At 37.5% G+C, this 22,309-nt stretch overlaps 1 protein-coding gene across 12 annotated transcripts in view; it reads left to right on the top strand.

Annotated features, from left to right (window-relative positions):
- The window catches only part of EXOC2 (exocyst complex component 2), a 330,347-nt gene that overhangs the window by 44,586 nt on the left and 263,452 nt on the right, over window positions 1-22,309 (top strand). For all 12 annotated transcript variants that reach the window (XM_064279802.1, XM_064279801.1, XM_064279798.1 and 9 more), the window contains 2 exons: window positions 15,305-15,481; window positions 18,558-18,684. In XM_064279802.1, coding sequence (XP_064135872.1) covers window positions 15,305-15,481; window positions 18,558-18,684 — 304 coding nt within the window. The remainder of the gene's footprint in view (window positions 1-15,304; window positions 15,482-18,557; window positions 18,685-22,309) is intronic.

Raw genomic sequence — 22,309 nt, 5'->3', positions numbered from 1 at the left:
TTAATATTTGTCCTTTTTGATTGACTTATTTCACTCAACATAATGTTCTCCCAATACTTGCACATTATTATATATTTTGAGATTCCATTGTTATTGTTTATAGCTGTGTAGTATTCCATTGTATGTGCCACATTTTATTTATCCATTCATCTGTTGATGGGCACTAACGTTTCCATCTTATTGCAACTGTGAATAATTCTGCAATGAACATAGATGTGCATATGTCTATTCATGTCACTGCTGTTAGATCTCAAGGGTATATACATAGGAGTGGGAATTGCTGGATCATAAGGTATTTCTATTTCAACTTTTTGAGGAAGCACCATACTGTTTTCCATAGTGGTTACACCATTTTCACCATTTTGCAATCCCACCAGCAGTGGATAAGGGTTCCAGTCTCCCCACAACCGCGCCAGCTTTTGTTTTTTTCTGTTTTTTTTTTTTTAAATCACTGCCATTTTTGCAGGGATGAGATGGTATCTCATTGTAGTTTTGATTTGCATTGGAGCCCTGGTGGCACAGTGGTTAAAGAGCTTGGCTGCTAACCAAAAGGTCAGCAGTTTGAGTCCACCAGTCACTCCTTGGAAACTCTGGGGGGCAGTTCAAATCTGTCCTGTAGGGTTGCTACAAGTTGGAATTGACTCCATGGCAAGGGTTTTTTTGGTTTTTGTTATTGAGTAATGGCTAATGATAGCGGGTATCTTTTCAAGTGTTTGTTGGCCACCTGAATGTCCTCTTTGGTGAAGTGTCTGTTCATGTCATTTGCCCATTTTTTAATTGGGTCGTTTGTGTTTTTATTGTTGAATTCTTGAAGTTTTCTCTATATTTTGGAGATTAATTAGACCCTTATCAGATATGTCATTCTCCAAGATTTCTTTTCCCAGTCTGTTAGTTCTCTTCTTACTCTTTTGAAAAGTCTTTGCATGAACATAAGTATTTAGTTTTTGGAGGTCCCAATTATCTGATTTGTCATCTGTTATTTGTGCATTTGTAGTTTTGTCTGATAATCTATTTCTGAAAATAATTAGATCCCGTAGCTTTGTCCCTGTGTTATCTTCCAGGAACCTGATGATTTTAGCTTTAACGTTTAAGGTCTTCATCAATTTTGAGTTAACTTTTTGTGTACGTTGTGATGTGTGGATCATGTTTCATATTTCTGCAAATGAATATTCAGTTTCGTCAGCAGTATTTGTTAAATAGACCGTTTTCTTCCCCATTGTATGGAGTTTGATGCCTTATTGAAAATAGCTGCCTGTAGATGGATGAGTTTACTTCTGAGTTCTGAATTCTGTTCCTTCGGTCTACATATTTGTCACTGAACGAGTATGAGGCTGTTTTGATTACTGTGGCTGTATAGTATGTTTTGAGATTGGGAAGTATGAGGCTTCCTTCTTTGTTCTTCTTCAATATTACTTTGGTTATTTGGGGTCTCTTTCTTTTCCATAGAAAGTTGGTGGTTAGTTTTTTCATGTCAGTAAAGAATGTTGTTGAATTTGGATGAGACTGTATTATATCAATAGATCACTTTGGGTAGTATTGACATTTTTATAATGTTAAGTCTTCCGATCCGTGAGCGTGGAATGTTCTTCCATTTTACATCCTTGGTTAGGATTATTCTTAGATATTTTATCCTTTTGGGGGCTATTGTAAATGGTATTGTTTTCTTGATTTCCTTTTTGGAATAACTCCTTGGTAGTGTAAAGAAACAGAGCTGATTTTTGTGTATTGATATTGTACCCTACCACATTGCCGAATCCTTAGATCCAGTAGCTTTCTTATGGATTCTCTGGGATTTTCTATGAATAGAGATAGTTTTATTTCTTCCTTTCACATTTGTTGATGTTGTTGTTAAGTGTCATGGAGTCAGCTTCGACTCATAGTGACCCCATGTAGAGCAAAATGAAACACTGCCTGGTCCTATGCCATCCTCAAAATTGTTGCTATGTTTGACTCCGTCGTTGCAGCCACTGTGTCACTTCATCTTGTTGAGGGTCTTGTTTTTCGCTGAACCTCTGCTTTGCTAAACATGATGTCCTTGTCCGGGGATTGGTCCTTCCTGATAACATGTCTAAAGTACATAAGACGAAGTCTCTTCGTCCTCACTTCTAAGGCACATTCTGGCTGTGCTTCTTCCAAGGCAGATTTTTTCATTCTTCTGGTGGTCCATGGTATATTCAGTATTCTTTGTGAACACCACAATTCAAAGGTGTCAATTCTTCGGTCTTCCTTATTCACTGTCCAGCTTTTGCATGCATACGAGGTGATTGAAAATACCATGGCTTGGGTTGGGTGCACGTTAGTCCTCAAAGTGACATCTTTGCTTTTTAATATTTTAAAGAGGTCTTTTGCAGCAGGTTTTCCAAATGCAATACATTGTTTGATTTCTTGCCTGCTGCTTCCATGAGCATTGGTTGTGGATCCAGTAAAATAAAATCCTGGACAACTTCAGTATTTTCCCCATTTATCATGATGTTGCTTATTGGTCCAGTTCTGAGGATTTTTTGATTTCATTATGCTGAGTCATGCCACCTCAGGAAATGAAGGTCCCAAAAGCTTTATTCCATCCACATCGCTAAGGTTGACTGTATTTTGACAAGGCAGCTCTTGCACAGTCATATTTTGAGTGTCTTCCATCCTTCGGGGCTCATTTTCCACACTACATCAGAAAATACTGACCAATAAGCAGCATCATGATAAACAGAAAAGATTGAGAGGTTATCAAGGATTTCATTTCACTTGGATCCACAATCAACACCCATGGAAACAGCAGTCAAGAAATCAAAAGACACATTGCATTGGGCAAATCTGCTGCAAAATACCTCATTAAAGGTGTTGAAAACCAAGGATGTTACTTTGAGGACTAAAGTGCACCTGACCCAAGCCATGGTGTTTTCAGTTGCCTCATACGCATGTGAAAGCAGAACAGTGAATAAGGAAGACCGAAGAATTGACGCCTTTAAATTGTGGTGTTGGGGAAGAATATTGAATATACCATGGACTGCCAAAAGAACAAACAAATCTGTCTTTGAAGAAGTACAACCAGAATGCTCATTAGAAGCAAGGATGATGAGACTACATCTCACATACTTTGGAGATGTTGTCAGGAGGAATCAGTCCCTGAAAAAGGACATTGTACTTGGTAGAGGGTCAGCGAAAAAGAGGAAGACCCTCAAAGAGATGGATTGACACTGTGGCTGCCACAATGGGCTCAAGTATAGCAACAGTTGTGAGGATGGTGCAGGACTGGGCAGTGTTTTGTCCTGTTGTGCGTAGGGTTGCTAAGTTGGAACCGACTTGACAGCACCTAACAACAACAAAAACATACCAGAAAATGTTCCGCTGCCATTCGTAAGGTTTTCACTGGTCAGTTTTTTTGAAAAGTAGATTACCAATTCCTTCTTCCTAGTTTGCCTTAGTCTGGAAACTCTGCTGAATCCTGTCTACCACGGGTGACCCTGCTGATATCTGAAATACCAGTGGCATAGCTTCCAGGATCACAGTAAGAGAAACTGACAGGGGAGTGGTGGGATACCCATTATTTCCCTTTCTTGCCTTATTGTTCTGGCTAGGACTTTCAGAACAGTGATGAATAAGAGTGTTGAAAATGGACATCGTTGTTTCGTTCCTGTTCTCAAGGGGAATGCTGTCAGTCTTTCACCATTGAGAATAATATTGGCTCTTGGTTTTGCATTTGTGGCCTTAGTTATGTTGAGGAATTTTCCTTCTGTTTTTATTTTGCTGAGATTGTTTATCAGGAAAGGCCATCGTATTTTATCAGATGCCTTTCTGCATTAGTTCAGATGATCATGTGATTTTTTTTTTTTTAGTTATGTGGTGAATTACAGTGAAGGTTTTTTAATGCTGAACCACCTTTGCATTTCTAATATGAATCCCACCTGATAATGATGTAGGATTTATTTAATGTGTTGTTGAATTCTGTTTGCTGGAATTTTGTTGAGATTTTTGCACCTATATTTATTCATGAGGGGTGTTGGTCTGTGATTTTTTTTTTTTTTTTTTTGGTGAAGTGTTTACCTGGCTTTGGTATCAGGGTGATGTTGGCTTCATAGAAGAAATTAGGGAATATTCTTTCCTATTCTGTGTTTTGTAAGAGTTTGAGTAAAATTCGTGTCAACACTTCTTTGAATGTGTGATAAAATTACCCAGTGAAGCCATCTTGTTCCTGAGTTTTTTTTGTTGGCATTTTTTTTCCCTCCTTTTTAAGACATCTTCAGTCTTTTCTGTTACGGGTGTGCTTAGATTTTCTACCATGATTTGTGTTAGTTTAGGTAGGTAGTGTGTTTCTAAAAATTTTTCCATTTCTTCTGTTTTCAAGTATTTTGAAATATAATTTTTATAGTATTCTGTTATGATCCTCTTTATCTCCATTGGATCTGCTGTAATGTCTCCAATTTAATGTCTTATTTTGATTATTTGTATTTTCTCACTTTTTTTCCTTTATCAGTTTGGCCAATGTTTTGTTAATTTTATTGATCATATCAAAAAACCAACTTCTAGTTTTGTTGATTCTTCATAATTTTTTTTGTTTTCTATTTCATTTATTTATGCTCTATTCTTTATTTTTTCCTTTTTTTGGTTGCTTTGGCCTTCTTTTTCTTTTTGTATTTGTTCATGTTGTTGGGTTTAAGTTACTGATTTTGGACTTTCTTCTTTAATGTATGCTATTTATTGGTATAAATTTCCCTTTGAGCACTGCTTCTTCAGTGTCCCAAAGATTTTGGTATGTTGTGTTTTTATTCTCTTTGGATTGTAAATATTTTTTAATTTCACTTTTGTTTTCTTCTAAGGTGCAATAGTTTTTTAGTAATGTGTTATTTGTTTTTTTCTGTTACCAATTTCTAGTCTCATTTTATCATGGTCACTTCTGTGATTTGTATAATTTCAGTCATTCAAAATTTATTGATGCTTGCTTTGTGACCTAATTTATGGTCTGTTCTGGAGAATGGTTCATGTGTGTTGGAGAAGAAGGTGTATTTTGTTGCTTGTTGAGTGGTGTGTTCTATATATGTCTGTGAAGTCAAGTTTGTTAATAGCATTATTCAGATCTTCCCCATCTTTATTGATTTTCTTTCTAGTTCTTTCCATTGTTGAAAGTGGTATGTAAAAATCTTCTATTATTGTAGATCTAGTTCTCTCTTCAATCCAGTTACAGTTTGTTTTATATGTTTTAAAACTCTGGCATTAGGTGCATAAATATTTGTGATTGTTATTTCTTCTTTGTAATTTCACCCTTTAATTATAGAATGATGGTGGCATAGTGATTAAGTGCTACGGCTGCCAACCAAGAGGTCAGCAGTTCGAACCTGCCAGGTGCTCCTTGGAAACTCTGTGGGGCAGTTATACTCTGTCCTGTAGGGTTGCTATGGGTTGGAATCAGCTCAACGGCAGTGGGTTTTATCCTTTGTCTCTTACGATGTTTTAACTTAAAGTCTACTTTGTCCTTTATTAATACTGCTACTCTTGCTCTGTTTTGGTCACTGTTTGCTAGGTATATATTTTTTCATCCTTTGATTTTTAACCTGTTTATGGCTTTGTGTCTAAGGTGTGCCTCTTGTAGACAGTATCTTGATGGGTCAAGTTTTTTGTTTTTTTTTCTTCTATTCAGCCATTCTCTGCCTCTTGACTGGTACATTTAATCCACTTACATTCAGTGTGATTATCAGTAAGTAAGAATTACTGCTGACATTTTCTTACACTTTTTTTTTTGCGGTGTTAACAACTTTTTCTTCTTCCTGTTCTGACTTCTTTTTGTATATGGATTTTTTGTTTTTGTGTTCAGTGAACCTCTTGGTTTTTCTTCTTTTACTTTCATGAGTAGATTTATATTCTTTGTAGTTACACCGAAGTTTCTATTTATTATCCTATTTTTTAAAACATTCTGTTATATCTTTCAGTCTGCTTGCTTTACTTGCTCTCCACATGGAAGTTGTATAAGTGCAGCTTTCGTTTCCCCTTTTTTCAAAGTTGCTGTCATTTACAACTTAATATCTGTGTTTCCCTGTGATCGGTTTTGTATCTTTATTTTGCTTTCATTAAGTTTTTCTTTAGCTTCATACCTGGGTGATGCTGTCATGTGTTTTTATCTCAGGTTGTTGTCTGATGTCGCTGGTTTTCTATATGAAGGACTGTCTTTAATATTTCTTGAAGGGCTGGTCTGGTTGTTATAAATTCATGTTAACTTCTGCATGTCTTTGAATATCCTAATTTTGCCCTTACATCGAAAAGACACTTTTGTTGGATATATGATTCTTCTTGGCAGTTCTGTTCTTCCAGTGCTTTGAATATGTCATCCCATTGCCTTCTTGTCTGCATGGTTTCCGAAAAGAAATCACTTAGTCTTATTGAGGCCTTTTTGTAAGTGATATTTCGCCTTTCACAAGCTGCGCTCAAGATTCTTTCTTTGTCTTTGGTTCTGGAAAGTTTGATTATGATAATGTCTTAGTGAATTTCTTTTGGGGTCTTTCCTGTATGGGATTCATTGAGCCTCTTGGATGGAATCTTCTCATCATCTTTCATTATATTTGGGAAATTTTCTGCCATTATATTTTTAAAAATTCTCTGTACATTTTTTTTTCTCTCTTCCCCTTTGGCATTCTTAATATTCTTTTGATGGCGTCCCACATACCCCTTAAGCTTTCTTCATTTTCTTCAGCCTTTTTTCTCAAACAAATTAATGTTGAAGAATTTGACCTCTATTTTACTGATTCTTCCACTGATTAAAATTTACTTCTCTTGTCTTCCATGGAGTTGTCTATTTTTGAAATTTTATTGTTAAGCTTCTAAATTTCTAGTTGTTTTTGTATGGTTTCCATTTGTTTATCAGTTTTTCATTTTATTCTTGTATCGTTCTCTTCTAGGTTTTTTTTTTTTTTTTCCTGTAGCTTCTCCGGTCTTTTTGAGGAACCTAAATACTGGTCTTTTGAATTCCTCAGCACCAGGAACTTGGTCTGTCAAGGTGTTTGAATGTGTCTAGGAAGCTTTGCCTTGGTGAAGTTTTGCTGACTGCCCCTATATTGTGTTTTGTCTTTCCCTTCACCAAATTTACCACTTGTCTACTATTTAGTTAGTGAGTTCTCTTCCCCTCCCTTGTAACCATCAAAGATTTTTTTTTTTTTTCTGGGCATAAACCTTTTCTTGGATTTTTATAATAATAGTCACATGCAGTATTTGTCCTTTTGTGATTGACTTATTTCACTCAGCATAATGTCCTCCAGATTCATCCATGTTGTGAGATGTTTTGCAGATTCATCATCATTATTTATTGTTGTGTAGTGTTTCTTTGTATGGATGTACCATAATTTGTTTATCCATTCATCTGTTCATGGGCACATAGTTTGTTTCCATCTTTTTACTGTTGTGAATAATGATGCAATGAACATGGATGTTCATATGTCTATTTGTGTGACGGCTGTAACTTCTCTAAGAGTGGGATTGCTGGATCGTACGTTATTTCTATTTCTAGCTTTTTAAGAAGGTGCCATATGGTTTTCCATAGTGTTCACACCATTTTACATTCTCACCAGTGGTGCGTAGGAGTTCCAGTCTACCCACAACCCCTCCAACATTTGTTATTTTCTAGTTTTTTTATTAGTGCCAGCAGTGTTGGGGTGACATGGTATCTCATTGTAGTTTTGATTTTCATTTCTCTAATTGCTGATATTGCAAGCATTTCCTCTTGTGAATGTTAGCTACCTGAAGGTCTTCTTTGGTGAAGTGTCCGTTCATACCTTTTGCCCATTTTTTAATTGGATTATTTATCTTTTCGTACTGAGATGTTGAAGTAGTCTTTAGATTTTAGAGATTAGACCCTTGTTGGATATATCATAACCCAAAATTTTATTCCCAGTCTTTTAACTCTTCCGTTCAAGTCTTTTGATGAGTATAAGTGTTTAATTTTTAGGTGCTCTTTTCTCAGTATCTAGTTTATCTTCTGGCATTTGTACATTGTTAGTTATCATTTGTAATTTATTTATGTCACATATCAGAGCCCCTAGCTTTGTCTCTATTTTTTCTTCCATGATCTAAATTGTTTTTGGTTTTCTATTTAGGTCTTTTCATCCATTTTGAGTTAGTTTTAGTGTATGGTGTGAGGTATAGGCCCTGTTTTCATTTTTTTACAAATAGACATCCAGTTTTGTTGGCACCAGTTGTCAAAAAAACTGTCTTCCCCATGTAATGGACTTTGATCCTTTGTCAAAATCAGCTGACCATAGGTGGATGGATTTGCGTCTGGGTTCTAGATTCTGTACCGTTGGTCTACATGTCTGTCATTGTACTGGTAATAGGCCATTTTGCAGATCATGGCCGTATAGTAGGCATTTATTTCTGTCATGATTTTTATTTATTTTTTTCTTGTTGGTTTTGGCATCTTTTGTTCTTCCTTTTCTCATTATTCAAATTTTTGGTTTAAGTTAGTGATTTTGGATCTTTCTTCTTTTTTAACATAGGTACTTATTGCTGTAAATTTCCCTCTGAGTACTGTTTTTGCAGTGCCCCGAAGAGCTTGATATATTGTGTTTTCATTTTCATTTGATTCTAGGAATGTTTTAATTTCACGTTTGATTTCTTGTTTTACTCAATATTTTTTTAGTAGTGTATTATTTGTTTTTGTTTTTTTGTTTATGTAATTATATTTTTTCCTTTATTCATCCTGTTGTTTTCTAGTTTCATAGTGTTACAGTCTGAAAATATTCTTTGTATGATTTCAGTGTTTTTTAAATTTGTTGAGACTTGTTTTGTGTCTTAGCATATGGTCCATTCTGAAAAATGATCCATGTGCACTGGAGAATAATGTATTGTTCTGATGCTGAGTGGAGTGTTCTATATATGTCAGTCATGTCCAGTTGGCTTTTTTTTTTTAAAAGTCCTTAAATGTCTTTAGTGATTTTCTTTTTAGATGTTCAGTCTATAATTGACACTGGTGTGTTGAAGTCTCTTAGTATTATTGTGAAGTTGCATATTTCTCCTTTTATATTTGTTAGAATTTGTTTCATGTGTTCTGGTGCATTGCTGTTAGATGCATATATATTTATAATTATTATGTCTTCCTGTTGAATTGACCCTTTTATTATTATGTAATGTCTTTCTTTATCCCTTGCAACAGATTTTGATTTAAAGTCTATTTTATCTCTTCTGCCACTCTCTGTCTGTTTGTGCATTTAGTCCATTTACATTCAGCATAATTATTGATAGGTATGAGTTTAGTGCTGTCATTTTTTTTGTTGTTGTTGTCGTTGACAGTTTGTTCCATTTAATTTTCCACGCTGAGTCGTTTTTATGTGTTTTCATCGTTGTTGATTTTGTATTTGCTGAGTCTTTATGTTTTTCTCGTTTTTTGCTTTGATGTGTAGGATTGCTAGTTTCCTCTGTGGTTACCTTAAAATTTACCTCTGTTTTTCTAAGTTTAAACCAATCTTTTATGCCCTGATGTTGCCTTGACTTCCTCGCCATATGAAACTTCTATGACTGCATTATTTAGCTCCTCTTTTTTGGTTTAATGTTGTCGTCTTTTACATATTGACATCTCTGTTTCCCTATTTTCAGTGTTTTAGCTTTGATTTATTCTTGTGACTTCCCTGTCTGGGTTGATATCTGGTTGCTCTGTCTTGTGTTCTAGTCTTGGGTTGTTGTCTGATATTGTCAGTTCTGTAGCCACAGGACTCCTTTTAATATTCCTTGTAATTTTGGTTCGGTTTTAACAAATTCCCTTAGCTTCTGTTTGTCTGGAAATGCCCTAATTTTGCCTTCATATTTGAGAGACAGTTTTGCTGATATATAATTCTTGGCTGGCAATTTTTTTCCTTCAAGTCTTTATATACGTCATCCCATTGCCTTCTTGCTTGCATGGTTTCTGCTGAGTACTCTGAGCTTAGTCTTATTGACTGTCCTTTGTAGATGACTTTTTGTTTATCCCTAGCTGCTCTTAAAATTCTCTTTTTATATTTGGCTTTGGCAAGTTTGATTGTAATATGTCTTGGTGACTTTCTTTTGGGATCTGCCCTGTATGGGATTCGATGAACTTCTTAGATAGGTGTCTTCTCATCTTTCACGATATCAGGGAAATTTACTGCCAACAAATCTTCAACAATTCTCTCTGTATTTTGTGTTAGCTCTTCCTGTCCTGGTACTCCAATCATTCGTAGGTTATTCCTCTTGATAGAGTCCCACATAATTCTTAGGATTTGTTCATTTTTTAAATACTTTTATCTGATTTTTCCTCAAATAAGTTGGTGTCAAGTTTTGTGTCTTCACTAACTAATTCTGTTTTCCATTGCTTCAGTTCTGCTCCTGTGATTTTCTATTGAGTTGTATAATTCTGAAATTATGTTGTTAATCCTTTGGATTTCTGTTTGCGCTGTTCCTGTGGGTTCTTACATCCTGTTGAACTTGTCATTATGCTCTTGTATAGCCTTCGTAAGTTCCTCTGTTGCTTTGTCTTTGTGTTCCTTCTCTTGGTCTGCATTTTGCCAGATCACCTTCCTGATCTCTTGAAGAGCTCTGTATATTAATCTTTTGAATTCTACCTCCGGTAATTTCAAGAAATTCTCTTTCTTCGGGAAGTTTCTTGGTTCTTTGTTTTGGCCACTTGCTGAAGCCATCATAGTCTGCCTCTTTATGTGATTTGATATTGACTATTGTGTCTGAACCATTAATAAGTTATTATATTTATTTTATATTTGTTTACTGTGTCCTAGCTTTTCGTTTTGCTTCGATAAGCCCAAATAGGCTGCTCATGTGAGTTACTTTGTTTATTGGCATCTTTGAAGTTCTCATGCTGTGTCATCAGGTGGCTAGACCTGTTACTAGGTATGTGAGCCCAGGAATCTGTTTACTTTTCTTGTGTGGATTTAGCTCAGGTGTCCAGGTCATTGGTCACCAAGCATGTGGTGCAGGCTCTCACCTACAGTCCTAGACAGGCAGGGGCGATTGGTACAGGCACAGGTATCTGACTGCAGCAGCGGGTCATGTACTGAGCAAGGCAGGGAGCTGATGGCTGCCCTTGAGTGCCTGGGTGGAAGGCGTGTCCCTGTTCCCTGAAGTGTGTAGGTGGGTGGGTTTTGCAGCTGGACTTTGGGCACCCAGTGCTGTTGGCTGTAAGGACTGGGAGGCACCACTTATTCTCGGATCCCTGTTGCGAGTGGCTAGGTAGAGTGGGTAGGGCCACCAGTCCTCATGCACCTGATGTGGGTAGGTGAGGCTCCTACTTAATGGACAGGGTGGTGTCAAATGTCACGAACCTTCCTCTCTACCATGTAGCTGATACAGTTGAAGTTAGACTTCAGGTATATATCCTGTTGTACTCTGCTAATGAGGGCCTATGCTTTTGAAATGGGCCCACACAGGTCTATGCAGGGGTGAAAGACATTGAAAGCCCATGGACCCCTTATGCCTGTGCCTAGGCAAAGGAGCTGTGCCTGCCCTGAGTTCCTGGCTTAGGGGAGCTATTCCCTCTTCAAAGTCGGGAGAATGGCTCAGAGCATGAAACAGGTTCTACTTCTGGCCCAGGTGGCTTGGCAATCGCTGAAGCCAGACCAGGACCCAGAGCAAAGCAGCAAAGAGGCAAGTAAATGGGAGAGAGGTACTTGCCAGAGGGGGGAAGGGTTTTTTTGGTCTGCGCAGTAGGTTAGAGGCTCGTACTTACTTTCACCAATTCATTGCCACTTCTGCCTCGTTTTGGGGGCTTGAGCAGACTCTCCATTGCTCGGTTATAGATAACGTTGCCAAAAATGGGAATTCCAGAACACTTAATTGTGTTCGTGAGGAACCAGTACATAGACTAAGGGGCAGTTATTTGAAACAGAAAAAGGGGATACCGCATGGTTTAAAATCAGGAAAGGTGTGCGTTGGGGTCGTATCCTTTCACCATACTTATCCAACCCGTATTCGGAACAAATAATCCAGTAAGCTGGACTACACGAAGAAGATCATGGCATCAGGATTGGTGGAAGACTCATTAACAACCTTGGTAATGCAAATGACACAACCTTGCTTGCTGAAAATGAAGAGGACTTGAAGCACTTACTGATGAAGTTGAAGATCAAAGACTATAGCCTTCAGTATGGATTACACTTCAACATGAAAACAAAAATCCTCACAGCTGGCCCAGTAAGCATATCATGATAAATGGAGAAGATTGAAGTTGTCAGGATTTCATTTTACTTAAATCCATAATCAATGCCCATGGAAGCAGCAGTCAAGAAATTAAGCGATGTATTGCAGTAGGCAAATCTGCTTCAAAAGACCTTCTTAAAGTGTTGAAAAGCAAAGATATTCCTTTGAGAACTAAAGTACGCCTGACCTAACCCGTGCTATTTTCAGTTGCCATAAATTAATGTGAAAGCTGGACAGTGAATAGGAAGACCAAAGAAGAATTGATTATGGTGTTGGCGAAGAATATTGAGTATACCATGGACTGCCAGAAGAACGAACAAACCTGTCTTGGAAGAAGTACAGCCAGAATGCTCCTTGGAAGCGAGGATGGTGAGACTTTGTCACATGTGCTTTCCACATGTTATCAGGAGGGACCAGTCCCTGGAGAAGGACATCATGCTTGTTAATGTAGAGGGTCAGCGAGAAAGAGGAGGACCCTCGATGAGATGGATCTATACTGTGGCTGGATCAACGAGCTCAAACATAGCAAAGATTGTGAGGATGGTGCAGGATCTGGTAGTGTTTTGTTCTGTTGTACATAGGGTTGCTGTGTGTCAGAACAAACTGGACGGCACTGAACAACAACAACATGGATGGAGGTTATGTCCAAAATTTTACCTGGCACAATCATGGTGAGCCCCTAAACATGATAGTGACTAGTCTCTGTAACTTTTAGTCTTGCTTTAGCTTCAGGCAGAGCTATTCTTATTTGACTAAGTATGTATCACTTTTATAAACTTTGCTAGTTCAGCTTGCAGCCTGCATGAGGTATTGGCAGGAAACAATTTTTTTAAAAAGCAGACTTAACCTGCTGAAGTTTTTCAAAACTCAGATGATTTTTACACTAGCCAAGTAAAACACTATAAAAAGTACTTGGAATATTACAGGTTACTTCAAAAAAAAGTGCTATTATGTTTTATGAAGCGTATTTCTTAGCGTTTTTTAACTTAGCAAAATGTACCGACAAAATTGGTCTTATGATCTTATTTTTTTGTTACGAAGTTCAAAATGATCTGTATGAGTCTTTGTTTAAATTGTTTGATGCTTATTAGGCATCAAATTTTGGAGTAAAAATGCAGCCAGAGGAACCTTGATAGCAACTATGACTGATGAATAAGCTATCGCTCTGGGGTGGTTTGGTGCCAGCAGGTGTGGTCATGGGAACAGATGTTTAGAGTTTAGTCTGTGTCTCTGAAATTGGCTCCTCATTCCTCAGTTTACCCATAGGGTAGCTCTCTACTAGGGAACTTACTATGTTAGGAATGCCTGTTTGTTTGTTTTTATGAAGACACTATTTGAGTTATTACTTTATGCCTTGACATTTATTATGGACTCATTTTCCTTTCTGAAGTGAATATTTAAAATCGTAAGAACCTTTATTGTAGAATTTAACAGTATTAAGTGTGTATTGACCTGAAATGATGTAAAAATTTCCAAAACCTATAATTATGCAGGTTACAAATTAAAAGATTACCCATTTATTTTGAAATAAATATATGGACAAATTTATGTATGTCTAAATTATTTGAGCACAAATGCATTGAAGTGTTTAGCAGTGTTTATCTTGGAGTCAGAAGAGAGGAACCCAGGTAGCATTCAAGCTCTTAAATTGTTTGAATTTTTCATAGCAACTGATTATCAGGAAAAATATCAAAAACATTTCTATTTTGAAAAAATAATTAAGAATTATACGTGCATTTAAAATTACATATTAAGAAATATCAACAAGAAACTCAGTCTTAAAAAAAAAAAGGAATCCTTAAATGTTGTTATTAGGAAAACAAAATGCCATACATGAATAATAGAGATTTTAGGGAAACCCCCAAATTCATTATTTCAGGAAATACAAATATGTTTTAAAGTCGTAGTTCCTTTTGTTTCTGTATGGTTCCTATAGCATTCTTTCTCAGTAATGATTAGAGTTGTAACAAAAGGTGACTTAAATCCATTCCATTGCTTTAAACCAAATTTTGCATTTGTTGAGATGTTCTAGTTTCCGAGAAAATAATGGCATTGCCGTGCACGACTGCTGAGCAGTGTAAAAAGTTAAATGATGAGAAAAGAAAATGTGAAGTGTCTGCTTTGGGTCATATACATTCTGGTTTATTTTCTCCATAAATATATATATATATATGTATATGTATATATATATATTTTATCTTGGCCTCTGTGGAAATGGAAAATGTAGAGGAAATAAGAGGAGTAGCTGACGGTGTGCCTGTGTGGAGTGTTGGTGCCTTGCCTAGGGACAGCCTGTCTCACTAGAACATTTCAGTGCATCTCTGTGTGGCCACTGTCTGCATTTTAATTTAGGTACAGGTTATCAGGAAGTGATGGCCATGAGTAAGCTGAGGCGACTTCTCTGGAATACAGTTTGATTGTAGCAACAGAAGTAGTGCGGTGGCAGTATCATCAGGAAACACTGATGCAGCATCAACTACCATTGTATGAACTGATGTGCAGACTTGAAATGAGATAGTAATCCAGTAATGCCCAACATTTACTGAGTTTATCATACTCCAGGCCATATTTAAAATAAAGTAACCACTTTAGTTCCGAATTCTCAAGAGAATTAGTTATAAAACTATGATTGGCTCCATTCTGTAATACGACATATAATTGAACACTAGTGAAAGTGCATGCAGATTATTCTTAGGAAGACCAGTGAATATAGAATGTTTTTAGGGAATGATACATAAATTTACCAATAGACTTCCAAATTTTCTATCAGTAATTTAGACTTCACGTAGTAGCAATAGTTTGTTTCCCTTCTAATACCTATGAAAACAACCTAAGATTCTCAGCCTTAGGCAGAGTTATGAGCCTAGGCATAGTTATAATAAATTGTTTTCTAATTCCACTTATGTTTGGAGAAATATAAAAACAGTGTAAAAGAAGTTATAAATATTAGATGCAAAACAAATTAGATGAAAATCAATAGAAACAACAGTATATTTGCAAGTAATATTGGTTATATTCAATTATAGAAGTAACTTTTGAACAAGGAAATGCTATTTCTGGATTGATTTTTCAGTTCATAAAAAGGCCTGGTGTTTATTTTTCATGCAGTAGACAAGTTTAAGGTCTTATCACTGTTCTTCTGAACTTCATCATGTCATGCTTGCATTTCCAGGTCTGACAATCTGTGGACATAATTGCCTCCTGACTGCAGAATGGATGTCTGCCAGTAAAATAGTGTGTCGAGTGGGACAAGCCAAAAATGACAAAGGGGACATCATTGTCACAACCAAGTCAGGTGGCAGAGGAACCTCAACAGTCTCTTTCAAGCTGCTGAAGCCTGAAAAAATAGGTATCATCCTTCACGACTCTATTCTAATGAAAATAAAAATGGGCATTGTATTCTAAAATTTAAAACTGATAGATACCTACTCTCATGTCTCTTTAACTTACGTTCAGTTTATGTTTATTTTGGCAGGAAAAGGATGAAAGTTAAAGTTTGCATTATTGTTGTGAAGGTGGTTTGCTAAGGATGACATCATAAGAGAGCTGTCATTCTAAGTTCTTTATGAATCTGTTTATGTAATGTTTCGGTGTGACAGTTTTGGTTCCTTGACTTGAATATGATTGTGTTTCTTTTAAACTATTATATTGTTTCAGTTTGAGATGAAATATTCTCACGATTTGGCCAAATTATTAAATAATATTAAATAGTTTCCTCTCCCTTTATTTTCCGCATTCATCGAGGCCCAGATGAAATGTCGTCTGGGTTGAATCTGCTTTTAGCCCTCTGAACCAGAAGTAATCACTCTTCTTTGTATTCCATAAGAAAACCAAAACAAACCAAACCCGTTGCCATGTTGCCATCGAGTTGATTCTGACTCTTAATGACCCTATAAAAAACAAACAAGCAAACCCAGTGCCGTTGAGCCGATTCCGACTTATAGCGACTCCATAGGACAGAGTAGAACTGCCCCATAGAGTTTCCAAGGAGCACCTGGTCAGTTTGAACTGCCTACCCTTTGGCTAGCAGCCATAGCACTTAACCACTACGCCACCAGGGTTTCCAAGTGACCCTATACCAAAAACCAAACCCAGTGCCGTCGAGTCGATTCTGACTTATAGAGACCCTGTAGGACAGAGTAGAGCTGCCCACAGAGTTTCCAAGGAGCGCCTGGTGGATTCAAACTGCCAACCCTTTGGTTAGCAGCCATAGCACTTAACCACTACGCCACCAGGGTTTCCATTGACCCTATAGCACTTTGTATATTACTTTTTATGCACCTAATATGTGCTTCCTTGTATTAGTAGTGGTTCAGAGCTTGGTCTGAGGAACCAAATTCTGAATTCGAATGTGGGCTTTACCACTGATAGCTGTGTGACTTTAATGCCTCGTTTCTTCATGGGTAGCTTTGAGATAAGGAGCCATGGTGGGCCCTGGTGGTACAATGGTTGTTAAGCGCTTGACTGCTAACCAAAAGGTGGGCGGTTTGTACCCACCAGCCGCTCTGCAGGAGAAAAAAACCTGGTGGTCTGCTCCTATAAAGATTACAGCCTAGCAAACCCTATGGGACAGTTCTACTGTCCTATATGGTTGCTATGAGTCGGAATCGACTTGACAGCAGTGGGTTACATGGTTATATTGTATTTAAAAACACAAACCAAACTCTTTACAGTCAAATCAATTCCGACTCATAGCAACACAAAGGACAGAGTAGAACTGCCCCATAGAGTTTCCAAGGAGCGCTTGGCAGATTCACACTGCCGACCTTTTTGGTTAGCAGCCATAGCACTTAACCACTATGCCACCAGGCGCTCCTTGGAATCTCTGTGGGGCAGTTCTGCTCTGTCCTGTATGGTTGCTATGAGTTGGAATTGACTCGACGGCAACAGTTTTTTTTTATATGTACATATATATAATATTTCTATTTTTTATTCACTCTTTTTTGATTTCTTTAAAAACTGAACTGTGAAAGAAAAGCAGGGACTTCTCCAGTTTTCTGAAGGAACTTAAGACATTTTGAAGAAATCCAGCCTCATCATTTTTTTATAGCAGATAAAGAATGCTTATTACAAGTAGCAAATTGATTTTCGGGCCCCAGCACAAGACCTGAAACACAGTGGGCTCTGGAAAGGTGTATTGACCGGAGTGGACCTGGCTCTGGACTGCCTGCACATGGCGTTCCTCCCCTCTGACAAGGCCTGTCCAGTATTGGGTACTGAGAAGATTATGAGTTTACCAAGGTTCTTGTTCCTAGACCCCCTTCTTCCTAGCAGCCTTTGTTGCCTCCTGCAGGCAGGGCTGGGCTGCCCTCCTCCATGCTCCTTGGCGCTGGGCTCCTTGGTCAGTTGGTAGCAGCCCAGGCGGAACGCTGGCAGTCCTGTGCTGAGGTGAATGACAAGGAGCTGGTGCCCATAGAGGGAGGCCCAGTTTTTCAGAGATTGTGTCTCATTCCCAAGCTCCACTCAGCCGGCTTTCCCGGAATAGCCCAGTCATTTCAGTTCCATAAGCTGTACATTTCTTAGAATGTGCTTGAGTACTTCTTTATATGAGGAATCGTTGGGATATATTTTGTTGAATTTACCAAATTGATTTCAGCATAATGTAAAAACAATCTGCTGTTTTTCTATTAGAACATTTTTAGCATAGTAAAAGGAATAAGAAATAGCAAGGAGGATATTGATTTTGTAGACCTATCATGAAAAAGTGAAAAATGTCAGTGTGTAGAAAAAGATAACGAAAGACATTGTTCAGTGTTTTTAAGAACCATTTAAAGAACGTTTGATTTTCATCTCTAGTCAAATATGTTCTTAGGTAGCTTATGTTGCTCAACAGAAAGAAATTCACAAATGTAAGTTATGTATACATAATGGATCTCCAACAGTCATCATAAGCAAGAAGCTTTTCATTGAACTAAGGCTTCTAAGGGTATCTTTAATTCAAGTTTTGTGTCTAGGTGTTTCCCAGCAGTTTTCCAAAAGTTTATGTGATTTCGGAATAACCTCTTAAATAAACAGATGTTGTAGGTCGTATCATTGTGTCTTATATACTAACCTCATGAATGTTTTCTCCAGTTTAATCGGCAATATTTAATAATGTGTAAATAATCATGTGGTTATTATTTGTAAAGTACATTTTTTCTCAGAGACTTAATTTGTCTTTTTTATTGAGTAATGTACAATGAAACCATGAATTAAGAAATGTTATTTTTGCCTTTTTATAAATTCTCAGTGTTTTTAATTAAGCCACCATCCATTATGAAAAAAAAAAAAAATCTGGGCTATTGTGCCCTCACATCTTTTAAAAATTATTTTAGCATGCGTTTGTAGTAGGTTTTTCAGAAAATTAAAGCAATATGGAAAGACTTAGAAGGTACCTTCATTTAGAGCCTTTGTTTTATTAACGTTGTACTCCTGATTTTTGTTAGGTATCTTGGATCAATCTGCTGTCTGGGTTGATGAAATGAGTTATTATGATATGCGCAAGGACAGGAATAAAGGAATTCCTCCTTTGTCCCTACGTCCCACTAATCCACTTGGGGTTGAGATTGAAAAGTGAGTATCATCTTGCCTTCAATTTTCTTTGTTTTTCAGTTTCTGAAAAATTTTGTATACTTACAGCAAAGGGAGTACAACTCCAGAAACATCTGGGAGCACAAGTAAAGACATCTCAGTTGCTTGTGGACAGTGTTATTCCTGAAACCTGGTCAGCTTTGCTGCTGGAGACTATTCCGACTAGTGAAAACATTGGGCAAAAATGACATACCTCTTTAGTTTTTTGAGTTTGCATTTTGTGGAAATGAAGAGTGTCTTGGATTTTTAATAACTAATAGATTTAGTGATTTGAGCGTTAGTTACTGCGTTATCTGGAGTTGGTAAATTTAAATATTTAGAAGGTACTTGAAATCAAAATAGAATTGACTCTCTATTTGCTTTATTTTTCTAGAACTATTTTAGAATAATTAGGTCCAATCTGGTCTTTCATTTTGTTTGTAACCCCTGCCCATGATTCATACTTAACTATCTTTAATATCAGAATTTTGCTGGGTAAATGCTGTATTTCAAAATGTCTTACAACTAGGTCTAGAATTTTCTTAAGTATTTTAGTTAACGTCTATCAATACTATATTTATCCTTTTATCTTATATTCATCCAACATATTGTGTGTAGTTTGTTTTTTGGCTTAGTGATTCCGTTTATGGAGTTATCTACTGAGTGTTGCTCCATAAACCATAATGGTGACAAATTAGTTCAGTTAATACTTTAAGTATAGCTTTATTTTAGGTTTTTCTAGGAATGGAGAAAATTCCCCACTAGTCTTTATGTATTTAACCTTCAAGCCTATACTTGAAGACAGTTAGTAGTTCAGTTAACACGCTTCTCGCTCGCAGACTGAGGTTTGCTCTTAGCTGAGAGGGAGGACCCAGATGTTTGAGTTGGGAAATTGCCATGTGTTCAGAGGCCTTTGGTGAGACTGGACTGTCCTAGGTGCCTTCTTTGAAGCATTTTGGCCTATGAATGATTCTTCTTGAGATGTTCTGAGGATTTCAGTTTTCTCTAAATTAAGAGTTGAAAGGTTGAGAAAGTCCAGAAAAGAATGACAATTGCTAGATATTTATTTGAGTACAGTTATAAGCATGAATAGACTTTGCAGCTGGTAGTAGACCCTTTGATGGTCTGCTTCCACACTGCTGAAAGCCAAGTTCATTCCAGGCGTGCCAGGAAGCTGTGTAAAGCAGAAGATGTCTTTGGATTATTCTCTCATTAGAAAGATACAAAAAGAGTATGGGGATATGGTGTGAATTTTGTAGGAGCCTTAGACAAACTAACAATGTTAGGATTAAATTGTATAATGCCATAGTGAAGCACCAGACTGCCACTGTGTTAGAAGTGGAAGCAAAAAGTTTTATTGTGGATTAGAGATTTACAAATTGGGAAACACTTTAACATGCAAGCAGGACGTCACAGTGTTCCAGTTGCAGGGACAACAGTGAAGATTTTACCAAGTGGAGCAAACAAAGAGCTGCATGCTTACGGACACAGAGGGGGTGCATGGCAAAAAGTTATAAGGGGGTCATTACAGCCTTTTCTTAATAAACTTTCTTAACATTATGAACTCTGTTTTCTAAACTCATGGAGCGTGTTGACCAAGGCATTCTCCTTGGATCAGGCTGTGTAAATTTCGTTGACAGGTACCATTTAACATAGAAGCTAAAGCTTTTTGATCCTTGCTGTTTCTGTACGTTACGAGCAGTTAAACTTTTACAAAAAGCTCAGTCATCTCTTTAGGGGAACAGGGGCAGAGACCTTGGGCCAAGCTGCAGTTTAATTAGAAATGGAATTTAATGTAGGTCTGGGTCAGCCATCCTAGTCCTGTCAAGCACCTCGGTTTGGGGGTCCACACAGTCATGCCAAGCATCTTGGTGTTGGGGTCCATGTAAGCCTCCCCCTTTTGATCAAGCCACCACTAGGAGATGCAGCTCACCCACAAAGAAATTACCCACCTTCTGCAAGGACTTAGGCTCTTGTGGATAGTTGCTCTGTTGGGCTTTTAATACTTAGTATTTTGAGGATGGCTACTGTGTTAGCTTTTGACACTCCAGGTGTCAGCTCTATTATTAGAAGTGGCCAGGTACCATCTGATGTTACCTTGCTATAGCTTCTGGTCCCATCTTCCCCTTGCTATAGCTTTGGGCTTCATCTTCAGGGTGAGTTGATTCTGATTGGAGCAAATGTTATGGACAAAGCCCCATTAGAGGAATAGCTTGACATTTCCAAAAAGACCAGATCCAAGAACGAAAAATTAGTCTCTTCCAAAGACATAATTCTTTTCATGGCCACATGTCTTGAGGGTTGGCTATGCTAATGAGAAATGTATTATATAATACATTTAACGTGCCATGTAATAATTACAGCGATCAAAAGGAGCGTATCCCAGATCTAATGCTTTGGGGTAACCAGCTAAAAATATTGAAGAAGGAAGGTACAGTTATGGGAGGAATGATATGTAACCAGGAGGCTTTTTGAAATATTTTAGAGATATCTTGTTGTAATTCTTGAGAGGTATTTATCCACGAACAGCAAGAGGTATTGGCAGTAGCACTGACTCTTCCTTATTCAGTTAGGAGAGATCAAAACCTATTATCTAAAGCAATTTTAGCAAGCAGTTCTAAGGATTTTTGTTGAGGTGTCATTCCATCAGCAACACAACCAGCAATTTGAGCCATAATAGTAGATAAATTGTGAATAGATCATTCTAATTGTAATGTACCAAAAGAAGGGACAAGTGCTCCAAGAAATGACCAGTCCCGCCAAGGCCTGTTGGCAGTGGGATTATCTGAGAGGACAAATTCTCTCTTTTGTGTGGATATTAATTTCAAGTCACTGTTCCATTGTAAACTGTCACTGTATGAATGGATACTCATCGGAATTCCAAGAGTACCTAAGTTGCATTGGCCTAGTATATTCCAGCCATTTTAGCTGGGAAGCCTCCGGTATTGGGTGAATTATTGGCCTTTTTCCTTAAATAAGCTGGTCCTCCACATAAAAAGACATATCCAGATGGGGCACATAACATACCTGCCCTGGTTTGAATATTAGAAACTGTAATGGACTGATTGGCGCTTTCAAGCCAGTCTACAATTAATGAATCCTCACAAATGGATAATTCTCCAAATTCTAGGGGATTCCAGAGTCGGGCAGAAACTGAAAGATTTTGATCATTGTTAAAATAGTTAATCTGCTGCTGCAGAATAATATCAAGCATCATTAACAAAATGATTGCTTGGTGTTTAAAGAATAGAACATTCTAACCAGGCATGAGTAGGATTGAAATGGAGCCAATAAATAAGTGGGTAATTCTGAAGGTAGCCATAATTTGACACAAATACCAAACAAAAAACCAAACCCACTGCTGCTGAGTCGACCCAGACTCATAGTGACCCTATAAGATAGAGTAGAACTGCCCTATAGGGTTTCCTAGGCTGTAAATCTTATGGAAGCAGACTGCTGCATCTTTCTCCTAAGGAGCTGCTGGTGGATTTGAACCACTGATCTCTCAGTTAGCAGCCAACTGCTTTAACCACTGCGCCCCCAGGGCTTTGACACCAATTGCCCATTTAAATGGTCTCTTAAAATCAATAGTAAAATTAGGTGTGAACCTATAACCCAAGATTGGCAC

The sequence above is a fragment of the Loxodonta africana genome, chromosome 1 (assembly GCF_030014295.1).
Source record: "Loxodonta africana isolate mLoxAfr1 chromosome 1, mLoxAfr1.hap2, whole genome shotgun sequence".
Classification (NCBI taxonomy): domain Eukaryota; kingdom Metazoa; phylum Chordata; class Mammalia; order Proboscidea; family Elephantidae; genus Loxodonta; species Loxodonta africana.
Note: the sequence above shows the minus strand (reverse complement) of the source record. Positions and strands in the feature narration are given on the sequence as shown.